We start from the raw sequence: 14,726 nt of genomic DNA, 5'->3' as shown, positions 1-14,726 counted from the left end.
TGGCTTGTCCAGAGGTTACCCTGTTCCAAGAAACTAGGCTGGCCTTCTGAACCTCTGCCCCTCCAGGACAGAGTTCACAAATCCATCTTAACACTCAATAGGAATGATTTTTCGTTCATTTAATTGAATTCAAATTGCGCCGGTATCCGACCCGTCTCACACCCCCTTTTACAAATACCCTAGGTCACAATGGGCCATGAACCAGGCCGGTTGGTGGAAATCCAATATTTACTTATTTTTAAAGTTCACAAAAATCATGCAAATTTTAATATGGGGCTGCAATCACCAATAGGGTGCTAATAACAATGGAAACGTAAGCAATGCACTTGGTTAACCTTCTAGTAGAACATATACAAAGCACAATTGAATAGGAACACTTTTTGAATTAGGATAGATAGCACCCAAGGTAAGGTTCCCTGCAAGGATCCCTCGACCAACAAATAATCAAATTCTGATTGGATAGAAAGAAGCAGTAGGTAGGCAGGAATAAGAGGCAGTGAACAGAATCAAAATCTGACCTTCCCATTTTAAACTCTTTGTAATAGCATGAAATGACACTCGGAAATTGACAAATAAATAATGTGCGTATAAATCTTTGAGACAAATATGACTTCTCACGACAACAGTAATGCATAAACCCTAGCAATCACAAGGCAAGGGATCAACAAGAAGCATACAATTCAAAAACAAGTGGAAAATTAGAACATGCTGCAGCCGAATGACAAGTTGGAAAGTTGCAATTTTTTCAATTCCTGTTTAAAATCACACAAACAAATTTGAGGAAAAACAAGTGAAATACTTGAATTCTCAATGCAGTTTTTGGGCTGGGGGATTGATATATATATCACAGGGATAATATAGAGGTGACAATAGGTCGCTAGCTGGTGAATTGAGAGACATGGAAGGTAGAGTGAGGTTCGTTTTTAGGAAAATATAGCAGTGAAAATCAGTTTTAAAATGAAAGTCACCTTTTACTTAAACTAGATTTAATGGCTAAGAAAAGAGGAACGCCGCCCGTGAATATAAAAGTTATGCTGCAGTTGTAACCCTTCACGCAGTGTACCCCTTTTCTTTAGGGAAAATTAATTTATTTAAAAACAATATCGTTAATGACTGATGATCTATGCAAGACAGAAATGAAGAGAAAAGTGGCGCTAACGCTTGTAGATGAAGGGCAAGAGGCACAGAGAATTCTGACAGTTATACAAGTTATCAAGATATGGATAGGGCTGCTTAGAGAGTGAAACAAAGAAAGGGTCAAGATGGGGTAGACTATTTGTGTTATGGGATGTGGGATAATCACAGTCCACGCCGGGGTTTGGGAATTTTGGAACAGGGTTCTGGTCTCTGCACCGCTCGGGCCACCAGGTAGCGGACTCTCCTGGCAAAAGACAGCTGGGCAAAGGTCTGGTCACCGGATGGCAAGTACAGCTGGGCAATTCGGGTCACTGGATGGCACAGGTAGTGGACAAGCCGGTCTGGTCTCAGGATGCTAAGGTCCCACGGCCTTTCCCCTTTTTAATGGGATTTTAGTAGGATTTTCTTAATGTATGCCTTTGCTGGAGTAGAGTCAGCTGTGCTTTGGCCTGGCAGTGAAATCAGGTCAGCTTTGCTTTGGCCTTGTAGTGGTATCTGGAGTCTGGCAGGATGAATGTGGGAGATCAGGGACGCTGGCACAGGAAATTCAGGCGAGAGTCTGTCTTGAGCTCTGTCAACCACTCTTATTTATAGAGCATGGTGACATCACAGAATTATTTGTGGGCAGAACTGTGCTAGGCCTACTTCCAAGAAGCAGATAGGACAATCAATGTTGGTTGCCTCCTCGAGAAGGAGTCCCAGTTTATGAGGTTGCATTTTATGAGGTAAAAAGCCATCCCACAGTCCTTTTTGCCAAAAATCAGTCATAACCTAATTTACACATTTATACATTTGTGGCACTTTAACAAATCACATGGGCAGATTACATATTGTATGTAGAGCATAGCAGTCCAATCCTTTCGGTTGTGGGACCTTGTTTCGCCCTTCTACCAGTTTTTTGCGCTTTTCAGTGAGAATTATATTACTTAAAATTCTATAACTTTTACAAATGTGTATTGATTATTATTAGGCATATCAGTGTTAAATTTGACCGTGGCATCCTGTACAATTTCCAAGGAATACCCAATTCTCTGCCATTTCTATTCCCGTGTGTGAGTGAAGTATATGACGTCTTAAATGAAAGCCCATAAAATCACATTTACACTGTTACTTTTCACATTTTTGCGAAGTCCTGTTACAAAGATAAAAGTCTTACTGTTACTCCTCGGCAGGCCCGGAGGAGGATTATTGCCCTTCGTAAGGGCATGCGTCACATTGCAAACCCATTCTACGCCCACTGGCAACTGCCCTGGAAAATAGTGGCTCACTCCGCAGCGCTCTGCGGCAAGTTGGACTACGATTCCCAGCCTTCCGCCTCCCGCTGTCAGCAGAGAGGCGATGATGCGTGAACCTCGGTTTCGTCCGGTTCCGTCTTTCTCCTTCCCGATTTAAACCTCAGAACCGGGCAAGACGCTGCTTCTGATTAAAGTTGCATCCCGGTGTTTAGAAGTTCCGTCTTCGATCCTACTTTACTTACCTGTGTACCAGACCTGTTTCCTCCTTCACGGACTGCTTTTGCCTGCCGCTTTTGGAAAACTACTTACCCATGTACCAGACCTGTTTCCTCCTTCACGGACTGCTTTTGCCTGCCGCTTTTGGAAAACTACTTACCCATGTACCAGACCTGTTTCCTCCTTCACGGACTGCTTTTGCCTGCCGCTTTTGGAAAACTACTTACCCGTGTACCAGACCTGTTTCCTCCTTCACGGACTGCCTATACCTGCCGCCTTTTGGAAACCTGTGATCACGGCATCGGTAAGACTCTTCTTTTTCACCACTTGCTAAACAAGCATTTCTTGTACTCATTGTACCTTGCCGCTGAACTCCATCACCTGCAATACTCCAATTCAATTGTGCCTCTTATTGTTGCTGTTACCATCCTCTCCACAATCAGACTTCCATTGGACATTCTTCAGTAGTGCACAGGGACGCCGTGCAGATAGTGCACCTACCCGACTCTAGCGCGGCCCTCGTTCCGCCCGGGTTCAGTTCCCTAACTAACCTACCCATTTGTTATTTTGCACCTCCGTTTTATGAACTCTTTGGGACAACACAGACTCAACAGCACAGCAGTGGTAAGGGTTTTCTATTTTTATGATTCCATATCCCGTAGCTAATCGACCACTATAGTTAGTATAGGTTACATTCTCCTTTCTTACTTATAGGTGGTTCCGGTTGCCTTAAAACAAGGGGAGGGCATAGCTCAGGTACTACTAGAAAGAAGTATCGAGGGAAAGGGATTTTTCTTAAAGTTCCAATTGCTCACCTCTTGTTTTTCCTTTACAGCTGGGTTCTTGGCGGCGTGTCCTCCCCGCCCTTTTGAGCGATCAGTCCATCTGCCTGGTCCTACCCAGCAGAGGGTCATATCGTTAAAAAGGTCTTGTGCCCTCACAGAGAGGAGGCTAGGTTGGAGGCCCCGACCTACCTCTTCAATCAATAGTTCAGTCCTGTGTCTTCTGGCCACCGATTTGGTTTACTTCCCGTCCGGTGAGTAACAAAATCAGAAGCCATGGAAGAAGCGGATCCGTTGGCCACTCTAGTTCATTTGGTATCCGAACTACGGGCAGACATGATGCCTTACACCAGCGGATTGACAACATGAGGCCCTTTCCTGCACCCCAGACTCTGGGAATTGATCCGTCCGGTGCTACTGCCTCAGGTTCTGGAGCCCATTCAGCCTCCGCCTCTGGGTTCACCTCGGGCCCCGTTCTGATGGCCACCCAATTCCCATTGGCTCCTCCGGAACGTTTTACGGGTGACCCAAAGCAGTACCGGACATTTATCAACCAATGCAAATTGCATTTTCTTTGTCGCCCTTCGGCCTTTCCCAATCCCACCACGAAGGCAGCCTTTGTCCTTTCGCACCTCGGAGGGACGGCGGCAGCCTGGGCTAATCCCTTGCTTGAATCCAATAGCTATGTTTTGTATGACTGTGACGCTCTTATTACAGCCATGAATAGGGTATTTGATACCCGGTACAAGTCACAAGCCACGGATCTAGAATTCTTAAATTTACATCAGGGTACGTCTTCCTTGTTTACATACCTCACTAGGTTCAATCAGTTGGCAGCCGAGACGGATTGGCCGGAAGAAAAGAAATCTGCGGTATTCTACAAAGGATTGTCTGAGGAGTTAAAAGACATCCTTGCTACTGTGCCAGTGATTCCTACCACATTCGGGGAGTTACTTGATTTGGTGTTACAAATAGACGATAGAAGATCTGAAAGGAAGGGAGAACGGAAAAATGTGACTCCAGTTCCACTTCCCCTTGATTCCGTTAATCCTCCTTCCTCTGCTTCTTCTGAACCTATGCAGATAGGGGCAGTAGGTGGTCCGTTGTCTCCTGCACAACGTGAACACCGTCGATCCAACAATTTATGTATGTACTGTGGTTCGTCTGAGCACCAACTCAAGGATTGTCCAAAAAGACCCGTTAAGAAGGTGGGAAACGCCAGAACCCGGCGATAGCAGGAGTCCCTACGCCGGGGGTATTATCTTTGGACTCGAATGTGGCAATTACCATACCTGTTAGTCTGCCAGTGGTATTTACCACTACAACTGACTGTTCTTTCTCTTCTCAGGCTATAATTGATTCCGGTGCTACTGGGAATTATATGGATTATGATTATGCCATGAGCAATAACGTTCCTGTGGTTTCTAAACCACAACCTGAAGCCGTACATGCAGTAGACAGCTCTTCTCTGGTCTCGGGTCTGGTTACTCAAAGCACTTCTCTCGTCCGTATGCAGACGGACGATGGACATACCGAAACACTCACATTCGACCTAATTAAGGCCCCCCAGCTTCGTGTAATTTTGGGCATTCCGTGGTTACAACATCACAATCCTGACATTGACTGGGCCAGGAAGGTGGTACAATTTCCTTCCTCTGTTTGTAACGAAAGATGTTTTCAGACTAGTAGCATTTCCGGTACTTCCTGTCAAGCCCTGGTGGCCTCAATGGCCTTGATAGGTGCCATTACCAATGCCATTGAACCTCGCATCCCTGTGGAATACGCTTCTTTTCGGGACGTCTTCGATAAAGGTGGAGCAGATCAGTTGCCCCCACATAGGCCATATGATTGTCCTATCGACCTGGTACCGGGGGCTAAAATACCTGCTGGCAGGGTTTATTCGCTCACACTGCCAGAAGACAAAGTGCTAAAAGAGTACATTGACAATGCATTGGCTACAGGGTTCATCAGACCATCGAGATCACCGGCAGCGTCTCCTCTGTTTTTTGTTCCTAAAAAAGAAGGTGACCTTCGCCCTTGTATTGATTACAGGGCATTAAACGCAATCACAGTCAAGAACCAGTACCCTCTTCCCCTGATCTCTGTACTCTTGGATCAGCTAGGATCCTCTAGAATGTTTACCAAACTTGATCTGCGGGGTGCTTACAACCTAGTTCGCATAAGAGAAGGGGACGAGTGGAAAACCGACTTCAAGACCCGGTACGGGTTATTTGAATACCTAGTGATGCCCTTCGGGTTGTGTAACGCCCCGGCCACCTTTCAGGCCTTCATGAATGATGCCTTTCATGATTGTCTGGACCGGTTTGTTGTGGTCTATCTAGACAATATACTGATTTACTCCTCATCCAAGAGTGAACACACCGAACATGTGAGATTCGTCTTACAAAGGCTGAGAGAGAACCATCTCTTCGTCAAAGCCGAGAAGTGTATCTTCAATTCATCGGAGGTTGAGTTTCTAGGTTATGACCTTACCAACCGGGGTATCCGGATGAGCCAGTCCAAGTTTAAGGCCGTTTTGGAATGGCCTGTTCCTACTACAACCAAAGCCCTACAGTCATTCCTGGGGTTCTTGAACTTTTACAGGCGCTTTATCGTTTCATTTTCTACCATCTCGGCTCCTTTGACGGCTTTAACTAGCTCAAAACAGCCATACCGATGGACACCAGAAGCGCAATCCGCCTTCGAGGCCTTAAAAGCGGCTTTTTCTTTAGCCCCAGTGCTGCAACATCCCGATCCGCTCCTACCATTTTTTGTGGGAGCTGATGCTTCTGGGATGGCCATCGGGGCTATTCTGTCGCAACCCTGTCAGGATTCGGGTGAGATTCATCCGGTTGCGTTCTTTTCGAGGAAGCTGACACCATACGAACGCAACTATCCTATCACGGAAAGAGAATTGCTGGCAGTCAAGGACGCTTTCTCTTAATGGCGTCATCATCTATTGGGGGCCCGTCATCCGGTTACTGTCTTCTCTGACCATCGGAGTCTATTGGCATTCAAATCAATGAAGTGTCTCACTGCCCGGCAGGCCCGCTGGCACCTTTTCTTTTCCCAGTTCAATTTCACCATCACGTATAGGCCAGCCCGTCTCAACGTTTGTGCAGACGCCTTGTCTCGCCTGCCCTCTCACTCGGAGCAAAGCAAACCCGATTGCCCTCTTCTGCTGCCTTCTAGGGTCGTATGTGCGTGTACTCCACGACCTTTGCTCCGTACTTTAATCTCAGACTGGGTGAATACACATAAAGAGGAATGTCTAGCCCTAAATCTTGATGTGGTACAAGGACTTCCCTATATTCAGGGCCGCCTGTTTGTGCCCCCGGGGAAAGCCCGTCTCCAGGCCCTTGCTTTATCCCATGACTCCTTGATAGCGGCTCATCCAGGCCAAAAGAAGACTCTGGACTTGCTCCGTCGTTGGGCCTGGTGGCCGTCTATGTCACAAGACGTGGTTAACTATCTGGCCTCCTGTTCTGTGTGTGCTCAATGTATGGTCTCCCGCTCTAAACCTGTGGGTTTGTTGCTGTCACTCCCGGTTCATCACAAGCCATGGTACATGGTCTCTATGGATTTCATTGTGGACCTGCCACCGGTGGACGGTTTTGATACCATCTGGGTGGTAATTGATTATTTCACAAAAATGGCGCTCTTCATTCCTTGTGTGGGTTTGCCCTCTGCTCCGACTTTGGCCTCATTGTTCCTTAGGAACGTATTTCGTTTCTTTGGTCCGCCTTCTATTGTGGTTTCGGATCGCGGACCGCAGTTTACATCACGTTTCTGGAGGGCTCTGACGGCATCTCTGGGCATTGATGACAGGTTCAGCTCTGCCTTCCATCCACAAACAGATGGGCAGACTGAACGGCTCAACGCTACTCTCGAGCAATACCTGCGCTGCCTCACACTTCGTTTCCAGTCACCTTGGTTGGCGTTGCTACCACCTGCTGAATTCGCTTATAACAATTCTCTGCATACCGCTTCTGGTGTATCTCCCTTTTTTGCACTTTACGGACACCATCCGCGGTCCTTGCCGCTGGATTCTGATCTTCCCATTGACAATCCAGCGGCTCATGCGTGTGTTCGGGACCTCAAGTCCATTCATGAGGTAGTTCGTCAACACCTGCTGCTTGCTCAGGCAAAGGCTAAGGAATTTGCTGACCTGCATCGGACACCTGCACCCGATTACCGTGTGGGTATGAAGGTTTGGCTGTCATCACGCAACCTGAGAATGCCTGGTAAACGAATGCTCTTACCCAAGTTTGTGGGACCCCTTTCCTGTCACTAAGGTCTTAAATCCAGTTGCTGTGCGTCTTTCATTGCCCTCGTCCTGGAAACAGCACCCAGTGTTTCATGTCAGCTTGCTGAAGCCTTGTCCGGCCAACATGCCGTTGCCGATCCGCCCACCCCCGGTGCGGGTGGATGGCAATGATGAGTTCGAGGTGGCCGATATCCTGGATTTCCGACTTCGGAGGGGTTGTCCTTTTAACCTGGTTGACTGGAAGGGTTTTGGCCCTGAGGATAGGTCTTGGGAGCCTTTATATAATATTCATGCTCCGGCCCTGCTTCGCCGCTTTCATGCCCGTAGGGGGGGTGGTGCCGCCTTTGGGGGTGGATGCTGTTACACCTCGGCAGGCCCGGAGGAGGATTATTGCCCTTCGTAAGGGCATGCGTCACATTGCAAACCCATTCTACGCCCACTGGCAACTGCCCTGGAAAATAGTGGCTTCGGCTCACTCCGCGGCAAGTTGGACAACGATTCCCAGCCTTCCGCCTCCCGCTGTCAGCAGAGAGGCGATGATGCGTGAACCTCGGTTTCGTCCGGTTCCGCCTTTCTCCTTCCAGATTTAAACCTCAGAACCGGGCAAGACGCTGCTTCTGATTAAAGTTGCATCCCGGTGTTTAGAAGTTCCGTCTTCGATCCTACTTTATTTACCTGTGTACCAGACCTGTTTCCTCCTTCACGGACTGCTTTTGCCTGCCGCTTTTGGAAAACTACTTACCTGTGTACCAGACCTGTTTCCTCCTTCACGGACTGCTTTTGCCTGCCGCTTTTGGAAAACTACTTACCCGTGTACCAGACCTGTTTCCTCCTTCACGGACTGCCTATACCTGCCGCCTTTTGGAAACCTGTGATCACGGCATCGGTAAGACTCTTCTTTTTCACCACTTGCTAAACAAGCATTTCTTGTACTCATTGTACCTTGCCGCTGAACTCCATCACCTGCAATACTCCAATTCAATTGTGCCTCTTATTGTTGCTGTTACCATCCTCTCCACAATCAGACTTCCATTGGACATTCTTCAGCAGTGCACAGGGACGCCTTGCAGATAGTGCACCTACCCGACTCTAGCGCGGCCCTCGTTCCGCCCGGGTTCAGTTCCCTAACTAACCTACCCATTTGTTATTTTGCACCTCCGTTTTATGAACTCTTTGGGACAACACAGACTCAACAGCACAGCAGTGGTAAGGGTTTTCTATTTTTATGATTCCATATCCCGTAGCTAATCGACCACTATAGTTAGTATAGGTTACATTCTCCTTTCTTACTTATAGGTGGTTCCGGTTGCCTTAAAACAAGGGGAGGGCATAGCTCAGGTACTACTAGAAAGAAGTATCGAGGGAAAGGGATTTTTCTTAAAGTTCCAATTGCTCACCTCTTGTTTTTCCTTTACAGCTGGGTTCTTGGCGGCGTGTCCTCCCCGCCCTTTTGAGCGATCAGTCCATCTGCCTGGTCCTACCCAGCAGAGGGTCATATCGTTAAAAAGGTCTTGTGCCCTCACAGAGAGGAGGCTAGGTTGGAGGCCCCGACCTAGCTCTTCAATCAATAGTTCAGTCCTGTGTCTTCCGGCCACCGATTTGGTTTAGTTCCCGTCCGGTGAGTAACACTTACAAGTTGTATTTAAAAGATAGTCTTTGAAACAAATGGGCATCCTTTGTCCTTCCCTTCACTGGAAGCATTATCTTTCTCTTCAGCTATCCACCCTCCCTCCCCCCCAACTGTCAGTTCAGCCCATTGTGGAGGAGGGTTTCCCAGTTTTATTGAAGGTTTTTGACTTCACAGGTTGGTGTCCCAGAAGTTCCATTGTAAGATGGCTCAGCCCAGACCCAAGTCTGATTAGTATGTGAACTTTCTTTGTCTTGGTCAGGCAAAGTTTTCCAACCTAGCAATTATCACTTTCGTGTCCTGGAAGTTTATGGTGGTTCACTTTTGGGGGAAGCCTTAGCCCTGCCAACAGGAATAACCTGTTTTGGGAGCTTGCAAAATCCAGCCCAGGCAGTTTAACTGTTTTATTTTATTTTAATTTTATTTTGTCCTGAAACAAAACAAGCCTGTTGAATAAAACAGGCTTTCATTCAACATTCATTCAACATTGTACTTTTTAAAAACAGGAATTTCTTTTTTGGTTTGCACAAGCCCATTTTGACACATGGTAAAGGTTGCTGGGATTTCTCTTCCATCTACTTCCCAATATTGTTCTGGAGCTGTAGCCAGCTTATTTTACACAACAGTCTGTACAAGGCAAAAGTCTTCATGAAATTGACATGTGCACAGAAAGCTACGATTTTCTTTTCAAGCAGTGATTTCTGACATTTTGTAGCAACATTTTAAGCGTTTCCCGTGTAGCTGAAGGAAAGCTTTTGTTGATTTTCTCAGGTTTGGCTGGCACAGCCTGTCTTTCAGGAATAAGGCGCTTTTCTGATGGAGCACAATGTGAATATGGCTGGGCATGACAGGGTCTTCTTGATAAAGGTAGTGTGATAAAGAACAGGGACAAATAGCATCAGAGCGGCATCATTTTAAAGGTGAAATATTCCCTTTTTCAATGGGAATTTTGGGCTTGCAGCAAAACAGCGCTGCTTTTTCACTCCATTTCTTTAAGACAAACAAGAGCACACCCTAGTAGCCTTTGTCGGGGTGCTCCCTGTTCCATCTTGCCCAATGGCGCTTGGCAAAACAGTGCAGCCATCCTTTTACCACGGCAAAACGCAGTTTGAGTGCAATGGTGCTCACAGGAGCCAGCGCAGCCATTTTGCTGTTTCTGCTGAAATGCAGCTTGGTGATGTGGGAAAGTACTGCTGAGTGGGTAAATATATGCCACAATTAGCAGGGCAGGTGACACCCTTGCATGATGTGGGTTTTAGGTTGGTAACTATCTTAAGAACATCTGCTGCGGAGCATTGTTTGTAGTTGAATTCGGGTATCAAAGTGTTAGCATTGGTGGCATCTGGTATAGACCTTTCTTCCACTGTGGTATTGGACATTAGTAGTTGTAGTTTTTTTAGTGAATGCTCCACTATTAAACCCCAATGTGTATGAAGATACAAAGAGTCTTGCGAATAAGGCAACATAAGTGGCCTATAAATCGACACTGTTGACATTATGATGGCTGGGCATGCCTGGTAGATCGACCAAACAAAAAAAAGTTCTAATTTTGTACTTTTTGAATATCAGCATGTTAAAGTCAATACATTGAAAATATGTTTAACTCCACATGTAGAGACTTAATAATATTACTATGATGCACTTTATGCGATTTGAATGAAATGAAAATATCAGTTTTCTAATGGAAATGTTTTTTAGTACTCTTTTTACTTAGTGTAGCAACAAATCACAAATAAAAAGAATTTAAATGAAACAAGTAGGGGAGGGCTTAAAGAGACCAGCAATTTCAAATATTGTCACCCTATAAGCTGTGATGGATCCAGAGAAAAAAGCAGCCTTCCTTATGGTTACTCGTTCTCCCCAAAACTAGGACTACCAACACAGTGACTAAACTAAATAAATAAATAAACTGGAATTAGGTATATGATATTGCTGAATCGTCAAACTAGGACTATTCCATTTCCTGGGACTGACAACGTGTCTAAACATTTAATACACATTTATGAAAAACCATTTAGATATTGGAAAAAGTGTTGAACATGGCTTTATGCAAGTCCCATATACACGAAGCGGGCGTTTCGACTCAACAGCTAACAAGACTAACCTGCTTTTCCAGTTCAGGTGTTCAATGTACTGTGCACGAACATGTCAACTGACATGGGCACCCATGTTTAAATTCTATTAAATAATGTTACAGGTAAATGCACAATGAAAGGGTCTAAGGTGAAGGAAAAAAAAACTTAAATACTGTTTGGGATAGCTTTTTGCAGGGAGGACAAGCAAGTTGGCCAAACACAAAAACAAAGCACAAAAAAAACAAAAACATACTTTATAGTGTGTACTGGGAAACATTTAATTGATGGGTGAGCACAAAACTAGATTGCCACTGAAGAGATTTCACAAGCAGAAATCGGTGGTACTCCGATCAAGCAAATCTATGACGCATACCAGAATGCCTATACTAGTGAAAACTGCCCATCCCTGTGTTTTGCGGCCAGGCAGTGCAGCAAGCACTTTGACCCCCACTGCATGACAAAGAGAACTTGTGACAAAATGATTGTGCATCAGAGATACATTTGTCCAAGAACAAAATGTGTGATGCGTACAAATGTTTTGTATTTCAAATTCTATTACTAATATTAGAATGTTGTGCTGGAACCCACAACGCAAGACTTTTTTTAGCTTTTTTAGAAGCCAAATAAACTATGCACAATACAATGCAAGAAACTGGCAAGACACTAACACAATGGTTGGGATCAGTTGTTTAGAAGTAGGTCTGTACTCTTCCACTTACCGGCAAAGTTACAATCCTCGCTCCTTGCAGTGCAGCTTCCCTGACCAACTTACATGCTCGGTTGAGGTTATCAGATTTAACAGGAGACACAAAAAGCTGGATGAGTGCCAATCGAAATTCTGAGAAGAGAAGAAAGGCAAATAACTAACGTGAACATGTGAAAAGGGAGAACAGTAGTTGCTTGGCTAATTTGCAAAACCTTTTATTTTCACAGCAATCAGCAAAAGAGCAGCAGGGTTATTGTGTAGTTGGATTTAATGAATGGTGACTTCTATTAGAGTGTTCTTCATGTTTTCATGAACTACAATTTAAAGTTTGTACTTTTTTAGTGCACTTTTGGCCATCATGAATGAGATCATTTTTAGTTTTGGCTATTTGGAGTCGCTTGTGACACCTATAAAGCCCAAACTATTGCATTTGAGTACAGATCATACAGATAGGGAGGAAGGGCATATGAGGAGGGACACACAGTGTAAGTAAAGGTGTGGTTTGGTTAGGAGCCAACCCAATGCCATTCTAATCCCCATGGCTATTCCCACCCATTCCTGCCTCTCCACGCCCAAAACTCCTCCTCATTGGAACTTTTTAAGCTCGTGTCTGCACGTCTTATGGATGCACACATACTACTCTAGAAGTGGCTTATACAACATAGGTGAACTGATTATTTCCGTGTTGTACCATATTAGACTTCAAAATGTAAAATTTTTCATGCTACTTAAAATTCTTTGCAAATGAAAATATTAACTAGCTGTTTCAGGCGTGAAATACGCCGATCTAGCAGATCTTAAAGGTCAATATCGGTCAGTAGTTCATAGGGTCACTTCTATCGCCTTCTTAAAATTCAGAATTACCACTGATCGCTTCCAGGAAGGGGGCGTTGGTCCCTGTGATTTTCCTTTTCTCTCCTTCCCCCGGAAGCTCACTGTCTCTAGAGCTTGGGTTCTCTCTAGGCTGGAGTACTGCAACAGCATCTTTCGAAATCTGCCTGCCTCTACTCTCCGCCATCTGCAACTCATCCAAAACAGGACTGCGAGACTTGTCCTTGGCCTCAAGCCCAGGGATTGCATCTCTCCAGGACTGAAATCTCTGTACTGGCAGTGGCTGGGAGGATTAAGTTCAAAACCCTCTTCCTTCTCAAGCTCTTCACTCAACCGCCTCCAACTCCCTCAGGGTCAGTCGCTTCTCCAAGCAACGAGTTGGTGGTAGATCTCTTTCTTCTGCTGCGGCCTCCCCCTTGAACAGCCTCCCTGCCTCTCTGAAACTTGAGGAGAACCATCTCCAGTGCCGGAAGCACCTCAAGACCTTCCTCTTTGCTTCTGCTTTCTCTCCTCCTGCTGATCCCCTGGCTGAAACTGAAACAGCACTGGTAACCTGGCTTCCCACCGATCTCAGGCCCAGGTCCCCTCCCCGCCAGTTGCACACCTGCACTGCCCCCCTGGCAACCCTTTCACTTGGTGACTGTTTCTGTATCCCTACAGCTCCCTACCAGCTCTTGACACCCGATGTCTGCGATTACCCTTGCACTTGCCACCAGCTGGCCGCACTCTTTATTTATTGTCTTATTTATTTTACTTTGTTTCCCATCTACTGCACTGTCCCCTCCCCCTTACCCCCCACTTTTCCCCTTCCCCTCTCCCCCTGCACTTGCGCGATCTCAATGTCAACTGGCCTAGTAAGATTGTAGGTCTCGGTCTTCCCTCTGTTCCCCCTCCCTTGCCTCATCACGCCTTCAAACACTTGTGTATAGGCACGTTATAAATGCCATATCATATGATTTTAATGGTCATTGAAAAGGCTAAATGTATAGGTAACTGTCTTCTTGTGAATTTGAAAAGCATATTTGGATCAGATGGAATGAGAGGTATGCGCGGTATAAGAGCAGTATCTACGTTCCATTGATTACAAAGACACATCATAGAGGCCTGGGTAGATGCGTAATTGTCAACCTTGTTCCACTGCAGAGTCCCCATGATGGCATAAGGTTGTGAAGTAGCATAATTACAGCACATAATTACAGCACCTACTTTCAGTTTTAGCTCATGAGGAGGCATCCGTCCTACTGTGTTTCGCTCTTTAGAGACAAACCTTGAGCCAACAATTAAAGGTTCATTGATGCTGAAACCTCCGTGCCCTGTATGAAGAGAAGTGGGGTTGGAAAGAAGTAACTTGCAATTATTCTGTATGTTTGAGATAGTGGAAGGTGAAGGTGACTGCGTAGAACCGTGCTTGGAAGTGCACACAGAGGTGCAGTTTGCCATTTGGACAACAGAGGTCACAACATTGATAAATTGTATCAGCCGAGTACGGAAACATACCTAAGCGATATACATACATACATTCATAAACACACTGAATAAAGCATAGTTATTTATATATTTTGTCTATTGGGAGTATATAGCGTATGTGCCTTGAGTTAAGTTATAGGTCTAGATACTGTTGATCAAAAAAACAAAACAAAAAAACAAATGATTACAAGATGGCCACCTGCCTCTCTTATAACTAAAATGAATCATGCTTCGAGTTTCTCTCCCGTAGTTATGTAGCATTTGTATGGTTGCTCGGCACTCTTAACTCCCACGGTGTTGTTTTTCTGGGGTACAAGGTCAAGGAAGGGTTGCTGTTGCCACTAGAGACAAGGCTGCAGAAGTTTTATTCAGTTGCCGGCAAC

At 45.5% G+C, this 14,726-nt stretch overlaps 1 protein-coding gene across 4 annotated transcripts in view; it reads right to left on the bottom strand.

Annotated features, from left to right (window-relative positions):
• Positions 1 to 14,726, bottom strand: part of NIT2 (nitrilase family member 2) — a 717,582-nt gene that overhangs the window by 559,070 nt on the left and 143,786 nt on the right. For all 4 annotated transcript variants that reach the window (XM_069639171.1, XM_069639173.1, XM_069639169.1 and 1 more), the window contains one exon: positions 12,059 to 12,177. In XM_069639171.1, the coding sequence (XP_069495272.1) occupies positions 12,059 to 12,177 (119 nt within the window). The remainder of the gene's footprint in view (positions 1 to 12,058; positions 12,178 to 14,726) is intronic.

Source organism: Ambystoma mexicanum, chromosome 7q (assembly GCF_040938575.1).
Source record: "Ambystoma mexicanum isolate Mex_15411 chromosome 7q, UKY_AmexF1_1, whole genome shotgun sequence".
Classification (NCBI taxonomy): domain Eukaryota; kingdom Metazoa; phylum Chordata; class Amphibia; order Caudata; family Ambystomatidae; genus Ambystoma; species Ambystoma mexicanum.
The sequence above is the reverse complement of the archived record's forward strand: the minus strand, read 5'-3'. Positions and strand labels throughout refer to the sequence as shown.